This window comes from Elgaria multicarinata, chromosome 21 (assembly GCF_023053635.1).
Source record: "Elgaria multicarinata webbii isolate HBS135686 ecotype San Diego chromosome 21, rElgMul1.1.pri, whole genome shotgun sequence".
NCBI lineage: Eukaryota > Metazoa > Chordata > Lepidosauria > Squamata > Anguidae > Elgaria > Elgaria multicarinata.
In genome coordinates this window covers 4,726,258-4,751,621 of record NC_086191.1, presented here as the reverse complement: position 1 = coordinate 4,751,621, position 25,364 = coordinate 4,726,258, and the positions used below count along the sequence as shown (strand labels likewise).

The 25,364-nt window shown below is 47.9% G+C and overlaps 2 protein-coding genes across 3 annotated transcripts in view; one reads left to right on the top strand and one right to left on the bottom strand.

Moving 5' to 3' along the window:
• The window catches only part of TMOD4 (tropomodulin 4), a 33,193-nt gene extending 11,013 nt beyond the window's left edge, over window positions 1–22,180 (bottom strand). Inside the window, exons 1-4 of one of the 2 annotated variants that reach the window (XM_063145740.1) lie at window positions 22,099–22,180; window positions 9,872–10,058; window positions 8,428–8,584; window positions 1,330–1,452 (exon numbers count right to left, since the gene is read on the bottom strand). In XM_063145740.1, the coding sequence (XP_063001810.1) occupies window positions 1,330–1,452; window positions 8,428–8,584; window positions 9,872–9,997 (406 nt within the window). In that variant the 5' untranslated portion in view covers window positions 9,998–10,058; window positions 22,099–22,180. Of the gene's footprint in view, window positions 1–1,329; window positions 1,453–8,427; window positions 8,585–9,871; window positions 10,059–22,090 lie in introns of both variants that reach the window. The other variant, XM_063145741.1, reaches the window with a different exon arrangement.
• Window positions 1–25,364, top strand: part of PSMD4 (proteasome 26S subunit ubiquitin receptor, non-ATPase 4) — a 331,723-nt gene that overhangs the window by 207,501 nt on the left and 98,858 nt on the right. The window lies entirely within an intron of this gene.

Here is a 25,364-nt window from a genome sequence, read left to right as displayed (position 1 = left end):
TGTGAGGATAAACATGGAGAAGAGGAGGAGGATTATGTATGCTGCCCTGGGTTCCTTAGAGGAAAAAAGCCAGGATAGAAATGCAAAAATAGATAAATAAAGATACAGGCACTCTGTCCAACTTTTCATACGGTCACCCTGAGCTACTGCCAGTCAGAGCTTTAAGTATGTATGTATTATGTATTATTGCATTTATATCCCACCATTTTTCCTCCAAGGAACCCAAGGCGGGGTGCATAATCCTCCTCCTTCTCTCCATTTTATTCTCACAACAACAACCCTGTGAGGTGGGTTGGGCTGAAAGTCTGTGATTGGCCCAAAGTCACCCAGTGGGTTTCCACGGCCGAATGGGGACTCGAACCCAGATCTCCCGACTCCCAGTCCAACACTCTAACCACTAGGCAACACTGGCTCTTTAACTATATATATATTCTCATTTATGAGTGTAATAATAATAAAAAAACAGTTTAAAAAATAGCAGTGTCACAAACCTCCAGGAAAGGGGCTCCTTCTGTATCTCTCTCCCCGCCCCACAATGAAAGGGGTGAGGATGGAGCAGAGGAGCAGTTCCTTCCTAAAAGGTGTGGGTCAAAAGTGCCCTCGGCCCATGCTCAGATGAACTGGTTCTCCCCAAGGGGCTTATTTATTTATTTATTATTGCATTTATATCCTGCCTTTTTCCTCCAAAGAACCCTCTCCATTTGATCCTCACAACAACAACCCTGTGAGGTAGGTTGGGCTGAGAGTCTGTGACTGGCCCAAAGTCACCCAGTGGGTTTCCATGGCCAAGCGGGGACTAGAACCCAGATCTCCCGACTCCCAGTCTAACACTTTAGCCACTACATCACACTACATCCACTTTAAGCCCTGCCCACAGCTAGAACAAGAGCCCCCCGAGATCTTCCCTCAGCCCTGTAATACGTGAAATGCGTGATCGTGTTTCATGCTTCTGTTTCTTCGTCTTTTAAGCAGCCTTTTGGGAGGCATCAAGACTGGAGTAAAAGGGAATAAAGTCTTCACACCTCCTCCACCCCACCCCACTCCCGTGCTGCAGACCTGTCAAAAAGGACTCCCCCCAAAAGTTACTATTCCGCCCAGGAGGGAAGCCCCCAAGGGGATTCATGCAGAGACACGGCGAGCAACCTCATCTCGCTGGGGCCTTCAAAGATTGCACGAAATCCTTTCCCGCAGGCCAGGAGCGGTTTCGCTGTGTCAGATAACGTGGGGAGAGATAGAGTACTCCTGCAGATGGAGGATCCGCTGGCCCATAACAACAGATAGACTTCTCTGCCTATGCACAGGGACACACACACGGCACCCGCTTTTTACCTGCAATATCGCACATTTCCGCATCAGTGGCGTTCGCTAAGGCCTCTTCCAGTTCGGGTTCCAACGTGATTTGCTCTTCCTTGGGGATCTCCCTTTTGGGATTCTTCGGAATAAAAGGCTTTCCTGATATTTCAGGCGGTTCGGCAGAAGGTTGGGAGACAAGACAACAGAAGAATAGGAATTAATATCAGCGCAGAAAGCGTGCCCGGGAATCGAGGAGCTGTCCTAAGTTGAAATTTGTCTGGCCTGACTTCCTCTTGATTTCCCTGCTCTGAAATGAAAACCTGCCCAATGCTCTGGAATTGAATTATTATCGCACCTGGTGGGAACACGGGAGAGGGCCTTCTCTTTTATTAACTCTCTTTTATTATTTATTATTGCATTTCTATCCCGCCTTTATTCCTCCAAGGAACCCAAGGCGGCATACATAATCATACTCCTCTCCATGTTATCCTCACAACAACAACCCTGTGAGGTAGGTTGGGCTGAGAGTCTGTGACTGGCTCAAAGTCACCCCGTGGGCTTCCATGACTAAGCAGGGACTAGAACTCGGATCTCCCGACTCCCAGTCCAACACTTCAGCCACTACACCATACTGGCTCTCTCTTCCCAGAGAAGCTGGCTCCTTCCTTGATGCGCTTTCAGAGGCAGGCAAAAACTCTTTTGATCAAGCAAGCCTTTGGCGATTAATCTGGGGCTCCGTCTATGCTAAAGTCTTTTAAAATTGTCGTGTATTTTAAATGTTTTAATACTGGACATATATTTTTAACATTTGTATATTTCTATTCGTACGTTTTAAAATGCATATTAAATTTTGTAAGGCCACCTTGAGGCCCAGTATTGAACAAAAGGCAGTATTATTATTATTATTATTATTATTATTATTATTATTATTATTCACCACCAATAATAATATTTCTATTCCACCCTTTTTGCTACCACAGCAGTGCACAACCAATCTAAAAAAAGAAAAGAAAAAGGCAGTGTGGTGTAGTGGTTAGAGTGTTGGACTAGGATTCGGGGGCCTACCTTGCAGGGTTCTTATGAGGATAAAGTGCAGGTAAAGGTAACCCACACTCATGTATGCCCTACTACCCTGAGCTCAGCTGGGGGGACGCTATGGGGCGGAATAGAAATGTAATAAATGAGTGAAGATTAAAGACAGGCTGCTAAGGCTCATTTTAAATAGACTGAGTCCCTTTCAAACACCCATTTTATGGGAAAAAACAGGCACCGTCGTGTCTTTTTAAATAGTGTGGGAAAGGTAAGATTTGGGGACAGGTGATTCTGCTGCATCACAGCAGAGGAGTTACAAAGTGGTCCGTTCCTAGAGATGGAGCAGAACTGTCAATGGGCCCGTTCAGAAGACACCTTAAACCATGGCTTTAACCATGGTGGTTAAGCCAGAAAGCTGGGCTGTGTTCAGAAGACACCTTAAACCATGGCTTTAACCATGGTGGTTAAGCCAGAAAGCTGGGCTGTGTTCAGAAGACACCTTAAACCAGGGCTTTAACCACAGTGAATAAAGCAAAAAAGCCGGGCTGTGTTCAGAAGACACCTTAAACCATGGCTTTAACCATGGTGGTTAAGCCAGAAAGCCAGACTGTGTTCAGAAGACACCTTAAACAATGGTGGTTAAGCCAGAAAGCCAGGCCGTGTTCTGAAGACACCTTAAACCATGGCTTTAACCATGGTGGTTAAGCCATAAATCCAGGCTGTGTTCAGAAGACACCTTAAACCATGGCTTTAACCATGGTGGTTAAGCCATAAATCCAGGCTGTGTTCAGAAGACACCTTAAACCATGGCTTTAACCATGGTGGTTAAGCCAGAAAGCCAGGCTGTGTTCTGAAGACACCTTAAACAATGGTGGTTAAGCCAGAAAGCCAGGCCGTGTTCTGAAGACACCTTAAACCATGGCTTTAACCATGGTGGTTAAGCCATAAATCCAGGCTGTGTTCAGAAGACACCTTAAACCATGGCTTTAACCATGGTGGTTAAGCCATAAATCCAGGCTGTGTTCAGAAGACACCTTAAACCATGGCTTTAACCATGGTGGTTAAGCCAGAAAGCCAGGCTGTGTTCTGAAGACACCTTAAACCATGGCTTTAACCATGGTGGTTAAGCCAGAAAGCCTGGCTGTGTTCAGAAGACACCTTAAACCACGGCTTTAACCATGGTGGTTAAGCCAGAAAGCCTGGCTGTGTTCAGAAGACACCTTAAACCATGGCTGTAACCATGGTGGTTAAGCCAGAAAGCCAGGCTGTGTTCTGAAGACACCTTAAAACATGGCATTAACTACGGCGAATAAAGCAAAAAGCCTTATTCACTGTGGTTAAAACTATGGTTTAAAGTGTCTTCTGAATGGGGCCAATCCCCAAAAGAGGCTCAGGACGGTGACTCATACAGGTTTCAACAGACAGCCTCCTTTGTGGATCCCTTCATTATTTCACTTCTAAACCACCCTCACCCCAGGCAAAGCGGTCCTCTTGCATATTGCTAGTGGGGCTCTGGTGTATGGTTTGGAAACGGCTTCTCTGACACACTGTGGTCTAGAAACTTGTGTTGTTCATTTGTTGCGGTTTTTTAAAAATAATAATAATCCAAGATTAAAGTTGTCAGGATCCCTAAGGACACTTCCATTGCATGCTGTCCGGATCTAGACCCTCTGTCACATCCCTGAAAAGCCTTCTTCAGTCTTGGCTATGGGGAGGAAGTTAAGGATTTATTAATAGCAGGCAAACGCTGTATATCGCTGGAAGAAGAAAATGGCGGAGAGGGCGTGGATCCGTTAAAATGCAGGGGCGTCAACGCTGGGCCCTTACGAGCGGCTTTAAAAGAAGAAGAAAAAACCCCAACTAACACACTTTGTGAGATTTAGAGAGCAAGGAATAAAGGGGATTAGAAATCTGGATTTGTTTTTAAACACGGTTTCCCCCTCTTGGGATAAAAATAGCAGGCGGTAATGGAATACAGGTGAGAAGAGATGTGATATGCAGGGCTGAACGGAGGCGACGATTTGACGATTTGGCGCCGGGATTAGGAACGTTACGATCTGTGTTCTAATGGCTAGACGCGGTTCTTAAATATTTTGGACAGGGCATCCTGATTTCCTAATGTTTTTTTAAAAAAAACGATTTCAGAAAGAGAGAGAGAGAGAGAGAAAGGAATTAACCCAGATGCCGTTGACCTTTGGAGAACTCTCGTTTTCGGTCCAAGTGTCTCGATACCTTGAAAGACATGGAAAGGCGAAACCAAGCTACCCTGGTATTTCATCTTTCGGCCACGGTTCTTTCTTTCATTCTCATGCAGAGAGAAGCAAATTAGCGTGGGAACCATGAGCGATGGGCGGAGAAACGGCAGCGAACCTGAGCCGGCACCCGTCTTCCGATCCCTTAGCCAGGTCCACCTGTCATCCTTCATCAGAGAGGAACAGCCGTTGCGCTCCAGCAAAGTTCAGGCCAGCAGTAGGTTCTATAGGCTGCAAAATTTCCGAGGAGGAGTTTTCCCCTTCTTGAAATTCCCAAATTCCCTTTGGGGCATGGCTTTCAACTCAGGACACATGTGCGCGCACACCCTGTAGCCCCAAAATGAATTTTGGGGGGAGCTGTTTCTTAATTTGGTACAATAGATAAGACATTTTTATGTCCGGCTTTTCCTCCAAGGAGCCCAAAACAGCGTATACGAACCTCCGTTTTAGCCTCACAACAACCCTGTGAGGTTGGCTAGGCTGACTGTCGTGTTTCCCAAAACCTCCCGCCTTATTGGGAGGCAATTAAGAGGTCTGCCGCGTAATCCACGAAGCTTTATTCAGGCAATAAACATCTCTTCCCACCTGAAGAGAGTCCAACCGCTAGGCAATTTCCTCCAGGCAAGACTACGCAAACTAAGCGAGACCATTGTCCTTTCACGAAAAAGGGAAAGCCTTTTCCCAAAATGCTTTTAACTTCAAGGAGGCTGGTTCTGAAGAAGACTTTGGCGAGAAGTCAGCCGGGCCGACCTTCTCTCGCCTTCCTTTAGCTCTGCCCGTTTGAGTCTGTGGCAGACTCTAGGATCATAGAACCATAGAATAATAAAGTTGGAAGGGGCCTATAAGGCCATCAAATCCAACCCCCTGCTCAATGCAGGAATCCACCCTAAAGCATCCCTGACAGATGGTTGTCCAGCTGCCTCTAGTGTGGGAGAGACCACAACCTCCCTAGGTCACTGGTTCCATTGTCGTACTGCTCTAACAGTCAGGGATCAACCCGCCTTGAAGTGTCCTCCCCCTCTGAAGAATACTGATTTCCCACAGACTGTGCGTGGTTAACGTTTTCAGTGATAAGGTCTGGTGAAGGTTCATCCCCGGCTGGTGAAGAACCCGTGAGAGCTGCCTGCCCCACATCCTGGTCAGCCGGTACGTTTCTGGCGCCGTGTCTTCTGCTTCAGAATCTGATTCTGATGTATCGTCTGAAACTCCTTCCCCCAGCCTAGGGGGAACAGGCCTAGTCATGACACTGAGAGTCAAGGACTGGCCCAAAGTCACCCAGTGAGCTTCAAGACTGAGGAGGGACATGAATCCAGGTCTCCCCAGACCAATCTAACCCTCGAACCACTGCTTTTGCCGACCACCTTAGATCCAGCTGCAACCAGTGAGCCACCATTTGAAGACTCCCGGGAGCCAGTGTGGTGTAGTGGCTAAAGTGTTGGACTGGGAGTCGAGAGATCCGGGTTCGAGTCCCCACTCGGCCATGGAAACCCACTGGTTGACTTTGGGCCAGTCACAGACTCTTCCAACCTACCTCACAGGGTTGTTGTTGTGAGAATAAAATAAGGAGGAGGATAATGTATGCCGTCTTGGGTTCCCTGGAGGAAAAAATGGTGGGATGTAAATGGAATAATTAATAAATAAATAAATAAATAAATAAATAAAATGTTGGGCTTTGATCAAGGAGACACAAGTTCAAATCCTCCATTTGGAGAGGAAGCTTCCTGGACAAGTTAGTCAGTCGGATCTACCTCACCGTGTTGTTGTGAAGGTAACACAGGGAAAGGACCACCTAGCATCCCTAGGGGGGGAAGGTGCGGCGTACAAACGCGAGAGGTCGAAATTCAATAGGGGGAGTGTTTCTCCCTCACTCTGCCTTCTCCATGGGGGAGCTGCCCCGGTTGAATTTCTGCCTGAGGCGCTGCCCTTAAAGGCACAGGAGCCTGACTGAAGCAGGGGGGGACGTTGCACCCTCCGTCTCTTCAAATGGATGGCAAAAAGCCAGCGATCGATTTTCTAAAACAGAAAAGGTCTGGAGGCCAAGGCTGCGTTTCCTGTGGGCAGGAAATATTTAACAGCCGTCTGGCATGCCGAAATCAAGCGGAGGACGTTTCTCCTGACACCGAGGGGAGGGCGGGAGGGGGTGTCACTTTACCACTTTTCTATTTGAATGGTAGCTCAATCGAGATTTGGCTGTTTCGGGGGGCGGTCGTCCCGATTAAGAATGGAATTGTAAAGGTAAAATAGACAGCTCAGATCTAAGGTTTGTTCAGAAGATCTGTTCAGAAAACCTTAGCACTGAACAGGTCCTTGGCGGAGAGGCCGTGACAAGCAACCCAGGGGGCTTCCCCCAGAGTCTATTTCTATGCTGCGGTTTAGCCCCAGAACACATAATGGAACACTGTGCCTCTGCCCATGTGCAGAGTGTATCATCTCCACCAGCAAGTAGCCACAACTGTGAGAGTAACTTCCTTTGGGGAACAGCCTTCCCAAATCTGGCACATCCCAGACTACAGCTCCTATCATCCTCAGCCAGCCTTGCCCTGCTGGCTGGGAAGCATGGGAGCTGTAGTCCAACGGAGCTGGAGGGCATCAGCTCAGGGGGGGAAGGCTGCTTAGGGGATAAATTGATGGGAGCCGTGCTTCCACCCATCGCTAGGCAGCTCAGCTGTAAGGTCTCACAAGGAGACCTCCTTCCACGACCGTGGCTCACGCAGGAGGAAGAGGACGTACGGCAGCAGATCAGAATGAACGGCACAAGCCCTGAAAGCCGATTGCCTGCATTTTGCGCCTGTCCGTGTGGGTCAAGCAACGGCCCGTGAAGGTCAATGAGGAAGACCCTCGGGCTGCGAATGCGGGTTTCCTTCGGATCGGAGCAACGACGCACCAAACGCAGGGTCCGGGTTCAGCTTCAGGGGACCAGGCCACCAATGTGACTTTCAGGCGTGATTTCTAGAGGCGGGCTCCGATTCCAAGAGATGCTGCCAACCTTTACCGGGAGAGATGAGAATCCCGTCCCCAGGTCAGGACATCTGAGCTCCACATCGGGCTATTTTGGAGCCTCACCGTGCTCTAGGCCGAGCTAAATATAAACCACCCTCTCACTCCCGCCCCAATTCCGGGCCTGAGGCTCAGTGAGATTCTGGCAGTCTCCCCCATGAACAGCTCCCACGCATCACCATGCTGGGACACAGCAGGTCTCAAAGACCAACCGGGGGTGCACACATGTTTTTGTTGACGTCCTTCTGCACGCGCCCCTGGGGTCCCTTGCTCCATTCAAAATGGCAGCCGTGGCCAGTTCTCCATTTGGAAACGTGGCGGCTGGATCGGAAGACTTTTCATTCATGCACGGGATCTAGCTGGCTAAAATATATTCGCGTGTCCCCAAAGGCAGCAAGGTTTTTGTGCTAGCCACAGTTTTGTGCTAACCCACTCTGGGGTTGGACCTTCCAAAAACAGAAGCAAACAGACCCTGTTTTAAGGCTGCGTGATGCTCATGTTTTCCACCATCTCAGAGCTCAGTCCACGGCCCTGTTCAGACAACATGCTAAACCATGATGGATTAAGCGTTTGGGATAAACATGATGGCTCAGCGAACCTTAGTGAACCATTCCTAACCACGGCGGCTACATAACCACGGCTTAAACACGCTCACTAACTACTTGCTGCAAAAGGTTTAGCGGCCTAACCATGGCTTAGCGTGTCATCTTTACTCCCATCTCGATGAACACAGAGATGAACAGATCGGACTGGTGTTCACGGCACAGTCACAGAGGCCGGAGGAAAAGTTGGCAACCCGCCCGGATGTCAAACGACCTCTGGTCATTGCATCTGGCTGCCTGTAGCCCCTTACCTTTCTTCTCCCCGGTGAAGGGCACCAGGTCTTCTCGTTCCTTCACCTCCAGCGCCTGCTTCTCCAGATGTTGCATGAGGGCATCCCGATCGAGTGGGCCGGTGGGACTTTTCTTGGTCTGGTCTCGTTGCCGGAGCCCGGCCGGGAGCATAATGTTCTGGGAAGCAGAGAGATCCGGGGTGAGGGCTGGGTGGTTCGTAACCCTCGACGTTCACAGGAAACCGGCTCTCGCTAGTTTCAGGTCAGGGAATTCCAGCCGAGCAAAACGTCTGCAGGGTCACAAGTCGCCCTGTCAGGCTTCACCTGATGGGCCTCTGCCTGTCGTGCAGCTGTTGAAAGGCACGACAGCTCTAGTGGGTATGGGAATATCACTCAAGACTTGATATTCGGACCCACTTAACACACAAACACACACCCAGGTGAGAAAATGTCCCAAATCTGAGCATATATATAATCCAATCCCTTCTTCTGCGTGAAGGTGGATTCCTGCATTGAGCAGGGGGTTGGACTGGATGGCCTTACAGGACCCTGCCAATTCTACCATTCTTCTATGATTCTTCTAACAAGTTTTTTCTCCCAAACCTTCTCACTGATTCCCTGTTTTTATTTATTTTATTTTAAAAAAAGCCCAGTGCCACATTTGGGGGGCCATTTTTAAAAATAAACGCTAAAATAATAAAAAAACATCCTGAAGAATTAAAAGCGTAAGGGTGCAATCCTACGCATGCTTAAACAGAAAAAAGAAGTCTTGCAACTCCCAGCGTTCTCTAGGCAGGAAATGATGGACGTTGTAGGACATTTTTCTGTCTAAATATGCATAGGATTGCGCCCTAAACTGGCGGTGATGGGGATACCTCACCCTTCCTCACTAGTAATACCCTCCGGGTGTCTTGGACTACAACTCCCATCACTCCCTAGCCAGCAGACACTGCTGACTGTGAATGATGGGAATTGTAGTCAACACATCTGGCAGGTACCATGTTCTATATTCTCTCTCTCTCTCTCTCTCTCTCTCTCTCTCTCTCTCTATCACATGATGGAAATTGCTGATAATCCTATATATTTAATGTAGGGTTTTTTTTCTGTTTTCACAATGTATTTTCTGTTATATTTTGCCAATATTCACAATAAAAGGAATATATTCAAGCTCTTATATCCTAATAGTGAACTCGTATTATAGTCGTGGAGCCAAAATGGCATCAAGAGGCACTGGGGAACCCCAAAATTTGCAGAATTCTTGAACAAAGGAGGTAAGCCCTCTTCCAAGAGCCTCAGTGTCTGTTAGTGGGCAGAAGGAAAGGAAGGAAGGAAGGAAGGAATAAATAAAAGTGAGAGAGATGTATTGGAGTATCTTAGAGAGGGCATAGATCACTGGCTGGCTTCTGGATCTGGAGCACTCCAACCGCAATGTTAGTATTGTCAAATTCAGGAAGATTCATCTCACCTCGGGATCCATTTCCTGCAGCTCTAGATCCAGCTGGTCCAACTCCTCCGGCGACAGCTCCTTCAGGATCTTGTCTTCATCAATATCTCGATATTTCTCCAGCTCTTTCTGGTATGAGGTCGTCATGGTTGGCGCAGTTTATGTGAACGTGGCGTCACCCTTGCGGTGTAGGACAAGGCGGCTGAAACTAGTGGGGGAGAGGCAGCCCAGTAAGGAACTCCAAGGCAGAAAGACAGCACTAAAAACCCACTGCAAAATCTTCCCAGAACAGTGTGGGATATTGCTGGAACAAACCAATGGAACTCCCTGCCTCATGATTCTATGCATGTTCTACCCTGTTGATTTCTGGAACCCCTTTTCCAAATAAAGAACTGGTAAATGAAAATTACTGGTTCCCGATTTCTTTCCTGTATATTCCTGATATTTTTTTTAAAAAATGCACAGAAGACTCCCACTTTTATTTGATTGATAGATCATTTATTTCTTTTTATCCCGACTTTCCTCCCAAGAGCTCAAATGGAGTACATGGTCCGTCCCCCCATGTTCCCCATTTTATCCCCACACCGACCCTGCGAGGTGGGCAGACTGAGAGAGAGAACAGGAGTGCAAACGGTGGCCACAGCTGAGCCTTGGGACTGTGCGAGGATTTGAACACAGACCTCTGCGCTCCTAGTCCAGCGCTAACCACTACGACACACTGTCTCGTCTCTTTCAAATAACGCCTCCGTGTTTTCTGACCTACTTTAGGGAACCTGACCTTCCCTTGTCCCTGTTACACCCCCCTAACATTTCGGGGGGGGGTCACACGACGACAGAGACAGGGCCCCTTTTTCTCCGCTATCTTGACTCCACGTCTTTGCTATAAAGGAGTTCTTGTTTGCTTGTGGTATTCAACTTGCAAGGGAAACCGTAGCTCAAAAAAGCCCTGTGTAGTTAGAGATAAGACAACGGAGCTCAGCAAGGCTTTTTCTAGACAAAACTAAATGGGCTTATTTGTGTCTCTAAAATGGGTTAGACTAGTGTCAGATTGCAAGTTCTCCCATCTCACCCCTTGTGTATTTGACAGCCACCAAGAGGTAGAAATTCAACCATGCGGGAAAGCTTTACCGACCAAATTTCTGCCTGGCGCGGGGGTCGGCCGTATTACTTTCCCCTGCCTTTGCACCACGACAGGGCAACCAAGTCAACAGGAGAGGTTTATGGGGGCGGCATCTTTTCGCTTGCTCCCTCTACAGCGTTTGCATTCACCATCGCCTAGCAGGTGGATATTCAACAGGTGGAGTGGTTCGCTGTGACAGGAGGTGCATGGGGAAAACAACAGCAAAAGGAATTCCCTGACTGTTTTTCTTAAAAACAACAGAGGAATGATGCCAGGGAAAGAAAAGTGACAACGTGAACAAGAGCAGTATAGCTTTCAAATCGCGCGAGGTATTGGTTTTCCTCTATTCGGCCCTGGTTAGGCCTCATCTTGAGTATTGCATCCAGTTCTGGGCTCCACACTCCAAGAAGGACGCAGACAAGCTGGAGCGTGTTCAGAGGAGGGCAACCAGGATGATCAGGGGTCTGGAAACAAAGCCCTATGAAGAGAGACTGAAAGAGCTGGGCATGTTTAGCCTGGAGAAGAGAAGATGGAGGGGAGACCTGAGAGCACTCTTCAAATATTTGAAAGGTTGTCACACCGAGGAGGGCCAGGATTTCTTCTCGATCCTCCCGGAGTGCAGGACACGGAATCATGGGATCACGTTACACAGGAAGCCAGATTCCGGCTGGACATCAGGAAAAACTTCCTGACTGTTAGAGCAGTATGACAAAACATCAGGAAAAACATCCTGACTGTTAGAGCAGTACAACAGTGGAACCATGACCTAGGGAGGTTGTGGGCTCTCCCACACTAGAGGCCTTCAAGAGGCAGCTAGACAGCCATCTGCCAGGGATGCTTGAACGTGGACTGAATGGCCTTATAGGCCCCTTCCAATATTGCAATTCTATGATTCTATGAAAGTGACACACCTGTTGCCCAAAGCACCCCAGGGGTATTTCCTTGCATTGAGTGAAGGAAGATGACAGATTTGACCTCCCAAAAACCAAAAGCCACTCTAGGCAATGTTTTCTTCTGCGCAGGTGGACTGACGGAATTATACTAATGAATTGCCCTTCCTCAGGAAAAGAATTAGTACACTGTATCTGGGCATCATATTATTATTATTATTATTATTATTATTATTATTATTATTATTATTATTATTATTATTATGGTAAGGGGTCAAATCCAGTGGTAGGATCCAGCATTGAACAACCGGGGGGGGGGGGGGGAAATCCCATATTAGGGATTAAATTGCGATGACCGCTGTCTTTTCAATTCTGCCTGTGTAAAATAGTTGACCACATATATTTTCTGATGTTTGCTGAAATGATCGAGCATGCTTAAGGGAAAACATCAAATTTTCAAAATCATTTTTTGGGTACATATTGGTTTATTTTCTAAAATGAGTCTTTGGCTAACACCCTGTCCTTAAAAATCTGTATGATGATGATGATGATGTCAGACTCTGATTATTCAGTGGAGAAAAATGCACTCTACACATGCTCAGGGATACTGTCATTTGTTGTTCTTATCATTATCATCACTGTCCCAGCGCTGATTGTTTCCCACATCTGCCCTCTCGTGACTTCTAGTTCATATTTATGACCTGATTCAAAGTGTGGGCCAACCCCCCAACCCCGAAAATGCAGCGGAACCTGCTAATTCCCACGGGCAATTAATGTTGATTAAATGGGCAATTGATGTTGATTAAATGGGCAGCTGGCAAAAACAAATGGTTATTATTTAAAAGTACTGTGTGCCCCCGCCACACACAACATGTTGTAGCCACATCTACCTGATTTCGTTTTTGCTGCATTTGCCGAATTTATTTGGCCGAGGCTACAATTTGCCGAATTTCTTCCGTTCCTGACAATTATGGGGAGGGAACAAGAAGCGATATCAGACGGCCGAGAATGACATCTGATTATGGGAAACCTTTTCCAGCCATCTCGCTCTGGTTTCGGAGATTCCCCACGCAGTTTTAAAACTTGTAACAACAATGAGGACTACAAGCTTGATCAATTTTGTTTTGCTTTTTGTTTAAAGAAAGCTGCTCACCAGGCGGAATTATCGTCTTCCAGGGAAGCTGAAGGAAGCATCAGCACAACTCTAGATAGGGGGGTTTGCTGGATCTACACGGTTTCTCTAGGCTTTGGACATGAAATGCACCCCATTGAAGGCTCAGGGTTATTTCTCAGTGTGCATAATATGGTCCCACAATGGCTGCAAGAATGTGTCACTTATTGACAGGATTTGTGGCTGCAAGATCGGCTGATGGCCACTGGCAGCTCATGGGATTAAAAGGGGGAAATTGAGGTCTCACTGCAGCTGCTGTTATTATTATTTACATTTCTATACCACACCATAGAAAAGCTCTCTGGTCGGTTTACAAAAGATTAAAACATTAACAACGATGCACAAAATTTAAAACCATAAAAGCACTCTTCAAAGACGTCAAAGGTTGTCCCACAGAGGAGGGCCGGGATCTCTTCTCGATCCTCCCAGAGTGCAGGACACGGAATCATGGGCTCAAGTTACAGGAAGCCAGATTCCGGCTGGACATCAGGAAAAACTTCCTGACTGTTAGAGCAGTCTGACAATGGAACCAGTGACCTAGGGAGGTGGTGGGCTCTCCCACGCTAGAGGCCTTCAAGAGGCAGCTGGACAGCCATCTGTCAGGGATGCTTTAGGGTGGATTCCTGAGCTGAGCAGGGGGTTGGACTTGATGGCCTTATAGGCCCCTTTCAACTCTACTATTCTATGATTCTATACAACAGGCAGGATACGTAAGAACATACACCTGAAAACAACTATAAGCGGTCAACCGGACCGAAGAACAGATCCAGGATCGATTAAGGCACATGCTGCTAAATGCCTGGGAAAAGAGAAAAGTATTGAGCTGGTGCCAAAAAGATAGCAACGTTGGCGCCAGGCGGGCCTCGTCAGGGAGATCTGTCCAGAATTGGGGAGCCACCACAGAAAAGGCTCTGTCCCTTGTAGCCATCTTCCGAGCCTCCCTCGGAGTAGGGCCTTAGGGGTCGAGACAAAGAACTTCCCACTTCAGCTGCAGTCTACCTTGGATGCTGGAAACATACGCTTCTGTTTGGCCACACTGGGAAGTGGAATGGTGGACAAGATGGCGCTTCAGTCAGATCTGGCAACCTCCTTCCTTCCTGTATGTATGTAGATTTATATACTGCCCCGTAGTCGATGGTCTCTTACTCTTAAACTCCCACAGTACGCTGGCAGCTCCTGGAGGAAACCAGTCATTGCAATGTATAACAAAGCATGCGATGAGACCAATGGTTTAGCCCAAATCTGACTTTCAACAATTCCTAAGAACCACTGATCGTGTCATTCTAAAAGGTTGAAACGCCTCTCCTAAGGCTTAGAGCTTCCCCACACAAGTGACTTATTGCATGCTCGTGATGGGCCAGTCGCGGAAGTTTGCGGTTCCTTGACACGACGTCGTCAACCTCCAGGACACCTCCCGCGCTTTCCCCTCCCGCTTTAACCTGCTTTCAAAAAGATCGGCGGTCAACAGCAATAAAAACGAACGGGGCACATCGGCAACATGCAACGCCGGCGTAGCGCTGTTACACAGCTACTAGATGGCGCTGTTTCATTGAACATATAGAGAAAGGAAGTTTTTCAAGTCCAAATCACGTGTTCGCCATCTAAAGATGCCCATAGTAAAGCTGGAAAGACTCCAGAAAAAGAAAGCCTGGTAAAGAACTGGGATTTTTGCGGTCTGAAGAACTTCAAGCTGAAATATGCTATTGGGGGGGCGGGGGCGGTATTTTGGCACCTCCCTCTTTTGCCTTTGGCCACACCCACTGCAAATGTGCACACACACCCAAGAGCTTCATCCCTTATAATATACGATAAAGAGTTCCTCAGCTCTTATTGAGTCCAATAACTCAAAGGACGAAACTGATTTGGGGGTTTAAGATATAAGAAAAAAGGATGGCATCATGTGATGCATCGGCCTCCCCCAACCCCAGCACCCTCCAGAGGTGTGGGACTACAACTCCCATTATCCCCATGGGTGGGGGGATTATGGAAGCTGCAGTCCAACCCATGCAGAGCACACCCACTTGGGCAAAAGCTGCTTTTCTCCAACAGCTGCCATTCAGTGCGCGGTAGTCAGAGGTACACTGCCTCTCTCCATGGAGGCTCAATTTTGCAGCCAGCTACTTAGCCATGAACCCTCTTCTGTTAGTTTTCTCCCATCCTTTTCAAAAAGATATCTCTACCCCCATCAGGTCCATCACCAAACTGGGATTAGTTGTCGTGTTTCTCAGAACACTCCTGCTTTTGATGGGAGGCAAATGACGAGACTTGCTAAGTAATCCACAAAGTTTTTATTAAGCAACAAACGTCTCTAATACCTGAAGAGAGTCTAACCTCTTGGAAACGTCTAACCTCTTGGAAACCTAGGCAAAACTATGCAAACTAAGAGAGACAATTGTCCGCTCAAGAAGAATAGGAAGCCACCTCTCAAACGCCCATAACTTCAGAGCGCCTGGTGCGGAGGCAGGTTCTGGTGTAGTCGAACTGACTTTCTCACACCTTCCTTCCACGCCGTTCGTTCCAGCTTCCGGCAGACCCTAGCATCAGCTAGCTTGTCGGGACGCCCACCTCCAGAAGAAACCTCTCTTCCCACTGAGTGTGTAGGATTTGGCCTTGAAGAGATAAGCTCTGGAGAGGGCTGACTCCCAGCTGGGGAATCGCCCGTGAGAGCTTCCTCCCCCACTGGTACAGGCTGGCTGATGTCTGGCGCTGCGTCTTCTAGTTCCGAATCTGATTCTGATTGATTACCTGAAACACCTTCCCCCCAAATAGGTGCCATCCGGATGCATAGACCTCCATGAATTTTGTCTTGCCGCCTTGTAAAGCCATGGGAGTCTGCGTCAGACCCCACATTGCGGGAAGGTCTTTCGCCAGTCCCTCGTCAAATCACCCCAAATTCTAGTCCTGAAGGGTAGTATCGCTGCATCACTTAGCAAGAAGTCCCCCCCCCCCAAAAAAAGGGACGTTTAGAAATAAGCAACGCATCTCGCTCTCCGTGACATGGCCGCCAGTGCAAACCGGGAACATCATTTTCAGTCTCAAACAACAGAAAACAGAACACGGTTCAACTCGGCGTAACAAAATTCTTCCTGAGCCTAAATCCAAGAAGAACATTTCCAAATTTCTGGAACCTTAAAGAGTTTTTTATCTCCCCCAGTTTTGGGAATCGATTTCATTCATTCGTTGTTATTTATTTATTGCTGTCGTGTTTCCTGCCCGTTTGCTGCATTTGCTTCCTTTTGTAATTTTATTAGAATGTCAGCCTTGGAAGCAGGGATTTGTTGTGTCATTCTATCCAGTGATGGCGCTATATAAATAAATAGATGGTGACGATTTTCACGTAAATCCTTTTTAAAGAAGACGTTGGACGACATCATGGACAATCCTCTGCAGTAACAGGTTTCCAAAACACACAAGACCGTTGTTCCAATGGTTATTTCTTATAACAGCCTTTCAAGAAGGCATAAGATCTGAGGATAATATGGGAGAGGGGGCAAGGAATTTCTCTCTCTCCACAACAATGTGCTACATAGATCTTTATTCAGATGTCCTTTAGGGGCACAACCGTATGCATGTTCAGGCAACAAAAAATCCTCCAATTCCCAGGATCCTCCAGCCAATGCAGCTGGGGAATGCTGGGAGTTAGAATCATAGAACCATATAGTAGAGTTGGAAGGGGCCTCTAAGGCCATCGAGTCCAACCCCCTGCTCAATGCAGGAATCCACCTTAAAGCATCCCTGACGGATGGCTGTCCAGCTGCTTCTTGAAGGCCTCTAGGGTGGGAGAGCCCACAACCTCCCTAGGTCACTGGTTCCATTGTCGTACTGCTCTAACAGTCAGGACATTTTTCCTGATGTCCACTTGGAATCTGGCTTCCTTTAACTTGAGCCCGTTATTCCGTGTCCTGCACTCTGGGAGGATCGAGAAGAGATTCTGGCCCTCCTCTGTGTGACAACCTTTCAAGGACTTGAAGAGTGCTCTCATGTCTCCCCTCAATCTTCTCTTCTCCAGGCTAAACATGCCCAGTTCTTTCAGTCTCTCCTAAGGTGTTGCAGGACTTTTTTGGTATTGTAATTTCTCTATCTAAACATGCATAGGATTCCACCCTTAAGTTGTCTGTCTTTCTTCTTCTTTTTTCTGAACCAAAGAGGCCAAACCTCTTTCAGCCTTTGGAGCAGGGAAGAGTCACATGCTTCCAGCCCATCCGAATTTGGGAGATTTGCTCCGAACCCATCCAAATTTGGGGGATTTGCTCCGGAGTCTGTGTCCAGGCATTAATGGGAAGGAAGGGTTAGTGGATTTCCAAGTAGAAAGCAAAGGCAGGGCTCCCTCCGAGCACCCGGGAAACCAGCCACATCACAGCTGCGTTCGGTGCGGCACTGATCTCTGGTTATCGGATCCTGTCCCTAATCCGCTACCGGAGGGGTGTTGCTCCACTGCTGTCATTGGGAGAGGGGACACCCTTCTAAACTGTAAAATGCCTCTCCCGATGTGAATATACCCGGTCACTACATTCAACATCTAAGGTCCTCCTCCGGGTGCCTACTCCGATAGAGGCTCGGAGTGTGGCAACGAGGGACGGGGCCTTTTCGGTGGTGGCCCCCAGACTGTGGAACGATCTCCCTGACGAGGCTCGCCTGGCACCAACGCTGCTATCTTTCCGGCGCCAGGTTAAGACTTTCCTCTTTGCCCAGGCATATGGCGGCACATCTTCATCACCCACATGTTTAGTTTTTTTAAACAGTTTAATACTTTGTGTGTGTGTGTGTTCTGTGTTTTAAATTTTGTATACTTGTTTTTATCTCAATTTTAGAATTTCTGTAAACTGCCCAGAGAGCTCTGGCTATGGGGGTGGTATATAAATAAATACTGTATGTTGTGAAGAAGGCACTCCAGACACTTGCCAGCAGGTTAAGGCAAAGGCCTGAGACCTTGGCCAAATCCCTGTGATGAGCCCCCGGGGCTTTGAGTGTGAATCAGCAATTGCGCTCCACCCCAGAAGCGGTCGCATTGGAGTGTGTAGGCAGTCCCAGCAAGGGGAAAAAGCAGAAACAGAACAGCAAACGGCTGCTTGGAATCAATGCTGAATCAACTAGGTTAGTAAAACAAAACAACACACGTTTCTAGGCTACCAAAATGGGCTCATTCTTTGCTTAAATGGCAGATATGTTCGCTCGCTTTATTCGCCTCTGTTTTCATTCTGTGTTTCGATCTGTTCTCACAACAGCCTCAGACCTACAACAAACAAAGTTCCTCAGTAAATGATCTCAAGAGGGGCTTAGGAGACAGGATCAGGGTCAAGAGATCTGGATTGGAATCTCTGCTCGCCATTGCAACCTCGCAAGGTTGTTGTGACCATGCAGCCGCACAGTCCATCACATAAAACAAGTCGCTCATTTTAAGTCAGACCACTTTTCCACCTGGGTCAATATTTTCTACTCCAAGTAGGATCTGTGATTGCCCTGGGCTTTGGATAAGGCCTTTTTCGGAGTCCTACCTGGAGAATGTTGGGGAGTGAACAACCTGGAACCTTCTGCATGTCAAGCAAACGCTCTAGCATTGAATTAAGCCCTCTCCCTAAAAATAAAGATGCTAGTCCTCAGGGTTCTGAATAAAGTGTTGATTTAAATAGGAATGTGGGAAGCCTGCCTTCTACTGAGTCAGCTACTCAGACTTGCTAGGCAGCCGGCTCCCTTGAAATCCGCGTGACTTACTCTGGAGTAACGGGACTTGGAGCTGGGCTGAAGGCACCAGAAGGGGCGGCACAATTTCACGGGATGCGAAAGGCCACCCAAGGCACAAAAGTCCGGCAGATCAGACGGGCAAACTAGCAGCCCGGGGCCACAATCTTTTTACCACAAATCTGCTGCTCCTTGTCCTGACATGTACACAAATCCACTATTGTTTGTTCGGAGGCCGCCTTTCTTGAAACTGGCCAAGGCGGTTTGCAAAAAAAGAAAAGAAAAAAGGCCGGAAAGAAAATAACAGACTCAAATAAAAACATGACAAAACATTTTGTTAAAAAAAAAAAAAAACGCACAACCCAGTGATCTTAAAAAACGAAACAAGGATTTAAAAGATCCTCTTCTCAAACGCAGAGAGAGAGAAGTCACAACTCGAAAGGGCAGCTTTGTCCAGAGTTTGGGAGCCACACAGGACAACGCCCGGTCCTGCCGGGCAAACAGACCTGTGTGAGACAATTTCAGCTCCTCCAATTCAACCACTGTCAGCCACCGTCACCCTACCTGCCCCAATCTCCTTTGTAAAAACCCTCTGCCCTTTCTGTCTGCCCCATAGGCCTACACTCCCCTCCCCAAATTCGTGTCCTTCCCACTTCCTTCCTGTCCCCCCCCCCCCTTTCTCCGTGGCTTGATGCTTTGGACCTAAGCTGCCCTTCAAACAGCACCAGAGCAGGCCCAAGTACTCCTTGTATTATTATTATTATTATTATTATTATTATTATTATTATTATTATTAATAATAATAATAATAATAATTTATTTATTTATTTATATAGCACCATCAATGTACATGGTGTAAAACAATAAAATAGCAAAACCCTGCCACATAGGCTTACATTCTAATAAAATTACCTTCTACTGTAAGCGCCTCGGGGCAGAGCAGCCTCTGCCTCCCTCTTTTGCTGTGTCACCCTGTCAAGGTTATACCAGCGAGAAGTTCTGAAGCATCATTTCCTGCAGCGAGTCGTGGGGGAAACCGTGACAGCAACATTTGGAGGGTCAAAGGACCATTGAACACCACAACCCACTGCCTCTTTTATTCTGAATTAACCCGACACCCAAGCCAGCCTGCTTTCCATCCTCACGCTTGTCTCCTGCGGATCAGAGCTGAGATTGAGCAGCACGCGACGGATCAGAGCCCACTGACACATCTCTGGAGGATATGCAAAAAATTTCAATGCCCGATTGTTTTAACAATAATACCACCACTCCCAATTCAAAAGAGCTCATCCATTTCCCCCCCCCCCCAACTTCTAAATTAGGCTGCTGAGATGCAAAGGAAACTTAGGCAGGGGAGAAACAGGAGTGGATTTTTAAGGGTCGGGATGGTGAGCTCCGTTCTGGAGCCGAAAATAAACCCTCAAGCTGAGTACATGCTCAGAGGCACCCTTGCTCCTGAATTCTACTAGGAGCCCTGCTGGATCAGACTGAGGGTAGGGTGACCATATTTGGAAAACCAAAAAAGAGGACACCTAGTGTGTGTGTGGGGGGAAGCAGCTTTCTGAGTCCTGCAGAAAGTACGTTATTCCCCCGCCACCTTAAAGAACCCGATTGGAGTGGAGGAGGGGAAAGGATTTCATTCTGTACCACCACCATCCACTCCAATTGGGGCCTTTTCTATAATGTCCACGAACGACCCACTTTCCCCTTTAAGACCTCAATTGGAGCTCAGGGTGGGGGAATGATGTGCCTCAAGAACGCATGTCATTCCCTCCTGCCATGCTGATGGCAGCCTTAAAGGGGAAGGTGTGTCATTCCAGGACATTATTGAAAATTATAGAAAATCCCCCCTGACACCATGGAAAGAACAAAAACCAGGACAAATCCGGGGAAATCCTGACAGTTGGTCACCCTAACTGAGGGTCCATCTAGTCCGACATTCTGTTCATGTTGTAACCGACCAGCTGACGACTAGGAACCCACAAGCAGGATATGGTGCAACAGCACCCTCCCACCCATGTTCCCCAGCAGCTGGTGCACACAGGCTTACTGCCTCGGATACTGGAGGTAGCCCATAACCATCAGGGCTAGTAGCCATGGATAGCCTTCTCCTCCAGGAATTTATTCAACCCCCTTTTCGAGCCACCCAAATGGGGGTGGCCATCACTGCTTCTTGTGGTAGTGAGTTCCAGAGTTTCACTAGGAAATCACACACAAGACACTATTTGGAGGCACCATTTTGTGCCTGGCTCCAAACCACCAATAGAGTTGGTGCTGCAAGGCTGCAGCCTGCCTGCACTGAGATTAGACTGCCTTCACGCTAGTCCCAAAGCCCTGTGCTGATGTGCTCTAGCCCAGGTTAAAGCCCAAACTAATCCCATAAAGGGATCTTAACGTCATTCCCACCCACCCGTCCACTCTCCTAAATCTTTAGCAGCAAGCGACCCCCTCAAAGTTGGGGTTCCTATGCCTCCTCCCGCCAGTCATGGGTGTGGCCTGTTCCACATACCCAACTGAATGAAGTCCTCGAGTCCTGCAGCAATAAACTGCTGCAGTCTACAGCAGACGGGCGAGAAGCTGGAGAGAGTTCATGAAACCAAATCCTTTCAAATCGAAAACTAGCTCAACTCTAAAAGGGCTGGGCTTAGGGGGGGAGCCCTTCGCCCTGAGGTACTAGCTTGCTGCTTGCAGGGGGATTTATTTTACTTGACCAAAGGGAGTTTTCATAAGAACATAAGTAGTACCGTGCTGGATCAGACTGAGGGTCCATCTAGTCCAGAACTCTGTTCACACATTGGCCAAACAGCTGTCAACCAGGGACCCACAAGTGCAACAGCACCCTCCAGCCCATGTTCCCCAGCAACTTACTGCCTCAGATATTAGAGGTAGCACATAACCATCAGGGCTTGTAGCCATGGACAGCCTGCTCCTCCAGGAATTTATCCAACCCCCTTTTCAAGCCATCCAAACGGGTGGCCGTCTCACTACATCTTGTGGTAGTGAGTTCCATAGCTTAACTCTGCACTGTGTGAAGGCGTCCTTCCTTTGATCTGTCCCGATTCTCCCAATGACAAGCGGAGTTACCTTTACGGTTTCCCCCAATGGCGGTACAGCCCTCTCTACCACGTCGGGACTATACCATTTTGCTTTGCTGCCTGTATCAACCAGGCCTCTGCTTGTGTCTCTGTGTGTGTCCTGTACATATATACATACATGCAGATGTTTGCTTACCTTCAATAACACTTCCCACCCCAGAGTTTACAAGCCTCCACGACCACCCTGCCCTACACACTGCTAAGCACAACATCCTCACTGTCTTTTTGGCTCAAAAAAGCTATTTAAAAGAAGGAGAGAAGGAAACCAAAAGAATCAGAGCTTACCTTCAGACGGGCTGCCGTCGGCCTCTGCCTGTTTTCCTGAGCGGTGTGAAACCCAGCCGGCAGGGTAGTGGCCAGGCAGCCGGAGAAGTGTGTGAGATCAGCATTTTATTATTTTAGCTTTCCAGCCGGGCGGACGGGCGAGGAGGGTGGGGGCAGAGAGAGAGATCACATACACAGACTCTGTTATCAATCACTCGGCAGACCTGCCTGGACCTCCAGCGGACGCCGCGGAGAATTGCCAAGGCGAAACGACCAGTTGAATTCGGAAGATGCTTCTCTTTCAAATCCTCGTCACCGTCACTTGAAATAGCTGATTCATTTGGAGGCCGTCCTTTAAACACAGAAGAGCCACGCTGGATCTGGGCAAAGACTTACCGAATCCAAGGAGGCCAGGTGTCCCCATTTACAGAGGGCACTCCTCTATTTGGGGAGCTGCCGGAGGACAGACCTCTAATGGATGGAGGCATCCTCTGGTTTAAAGCCTTGACAAGTATCTTGTAAGTTTGTTTTTGATTGGATTTGTTTGTATTTTTTTCCATTTCCTTCGGCGCTGTGTTGATTTTATGTCAGCCGCCATATATATTTTTTTGGTTAAAAAATTAGGTTACATATGAAATCACCACGACGAAGCTGATGCCATCAGCATTAACTGGAGGTTCCTGGAGGCGAAGGCTAGCCATGGCTACTAGCCCTGAGGGTTGTGTGCGATCTCCAGTATTCAAGGCAAGAAGCCTGTGTGCACCAGCTGCTGGGGAACATGGACGGGAGGGTGCTGTTGCACCATGTCCTGCTTGTTCATCCCCTAGCCCATGGCTGACTGGCCCCTGTGTGAACAGAGTGCAGGACTAGATGGACCCTTGGTCTGATCCAGTATCAGGGCTCTTCTGATGTTCTTCATGTACCAAGAGCCAGGCCACACTCTATGAGAGTCATGTCCTATTCTATATCGTGTCCCCTTGTATCAAGAGTGCCCCTGAGCATGGGCAGACATCTCCCCGTTGCCTTGGAAGGATCCTCCTCCTACCAAGCCCCTGCTACGGGCGAGCTGCTTAGGGTTGGTGTGTCTGGGTGAAAGCACTCTGTGTATGCTCTGGGGCATGAAAGGCTCCTGCCAGGCTTGCTCGGTGGCGGAGAAATAAGACACGCTTGGCTAGGGAGGACTCCACTGCTTTTCTGAGTGAGGGGTTCCACCCCCCACAACTGGCAATAGGGAGATTGGAATGCAGACAGAGCAACGGGCCCTGCATGGAAGCGGAGAGGCGATGGAGAGAGTGAGGAAGAGAGAGAGAATGCGAGGGGAGCACATGGATTTAGCTAGAGTGACCCCATGAAAAGGAGGACCGGGCTCCTGTATCTTTAACAGTTGTATTGAAAAGGGAATTTCAGCAGGAGTTATTTGTATATATGGGGAACCTGGGGAAATTCCCTCTTCATCACAACAGTGAAAGCTGCAGTGCCCTGCCCTCTTTTAATCTGGTCACTCTAGTATAGCTCCTGCAGCTTTAACTGCTGTGATGAAGAGGGAATTTTACCATTATTATTATTATTACTATTTATTTATATAGCACCATCAATGTACATGGTGCTGTACAGAGTAAAACAGTAAAATAGCAAGACCCTGCTACATAGGCTTACAATCTAATAAAATCATAGTAAAGCAATAAGGAGGGGAAGAGAATGTAAACAGGCACAGGGTAGGGTAAAACTAACAGTGTAAAGTCCAAACAACATCAAGTTTCAAAAGCTTTAGGAAAAAGAAAAGTTTTTAGCTGAGCTTTAAAAGCTGCGATTGAACTTGTGGATCTCAGATGTTCTGGAAGAGCGTTCCAGGCGTAAGGGGCAGCAGAGGAAAATGGACGAAGCCGTTCTCCATATATACAAATGACACCTGCTGAAATTCCTTTTTCTATGCAACTGTTAAAAATACAGGAGCCCGGTCCTCCTTTTCATAGGGTCACCCTACATCAGCCCCAGCCAGCATATCACAAAGCGAGGGGTCACGGTCCAAAATATCAGGAGCTGCCCACAACGGAGGCCCGCCGCTTCGCCTCGGCAATCTCTTCTTCCCGCCGAGACGGGACGCGTGAAACGGAAACCTGCAGACCGTTCAGCGAGAGCGGCCTCCTCCACCCTTGCTGAGAATGATGGGAGTTGCAGTCCCACATCGCCCCCCTACATTGGAACTAGAGGGAGCCAAGAACGTTTTTTTTTAATGGTGGTTCATACACTGTCTTTCCAGCTACAAGCTATTAAGGTTGCACTTCTATACCCATTTCTTCTTCCTGGTTGGTCTCTATTCCCACATTCCATCTCTAAAGTGGATATGTAGTATCCCATCACAATTTTTAAAAATTTATTATTATTATTTTATTATTGTTGTATTTATACCCCCTTCTTCAGGAGCTGACGCTAGACACAACCTGTTCTTGTATATTAGCAAATCTTAGGCTTTTCCAAGGCGTTCTGTGAATGAACTGCATTGTGCCGAAGAGGTCAACGTAGACTCGTCATCACGAGAAAGAACTCTTCGGCAGGACAAGAAGAACTATTAAAGATTTTATACTTTTCAATAGCACCAGAGCCTGTCTCTCATCCATCACCTGTATTTATATCCAGCCTTTTTTCCTCCAAGGAATCCAAGGCGGCGTACATAACCCTCCACTCCGTTTTACCTTCACAACAGCCCTGTGAGGTAGGTTGGGCTGAGAGCCTGTGACTGGCCCAAAGTCACCCAGTGGGTTTCCACGGCCGAGTGGAGACTCGAACCCAGGTCTCCCGACTCCCAGTCTGACACTTTAACCGCTACACCACACAATGCAAATGTTTTGTCTTCTGGCATTTGCAATCAAATTCACCTCCCCTTTGCCTGGAAACGCACACCAAGGAGTTGTCTACACCAAGCAGGATATTCCACTATGAAAGCGGTATATAAAAGGCAGGAGCCACACCACTGCTTTATAGTGGCATCGAAGTGCACTGACAACTGTTGGGACGCGTGGACACAGACCATATACTGCTTTCATACCACTTTCGTAGTGTTATATCCTGCTTGGTGCAGATGTGTCAATGGCCCCCAACAGTGGTCAGTGCACTTCCGTACCACTATAAAGCAATACTGTAGATCCTGCAGTGCAGTTCAAGGCAGTCTTTTATACACCGCTTTCATACGGCTTTCATAGTGGAATATCCCCAAGTCCCCCAAATTGTCATGCAGTCCAGCTGTCCTGTTTCACTTCCTTCAACTTAAGCCTGGGACAGAAGCAATGAGCAGATT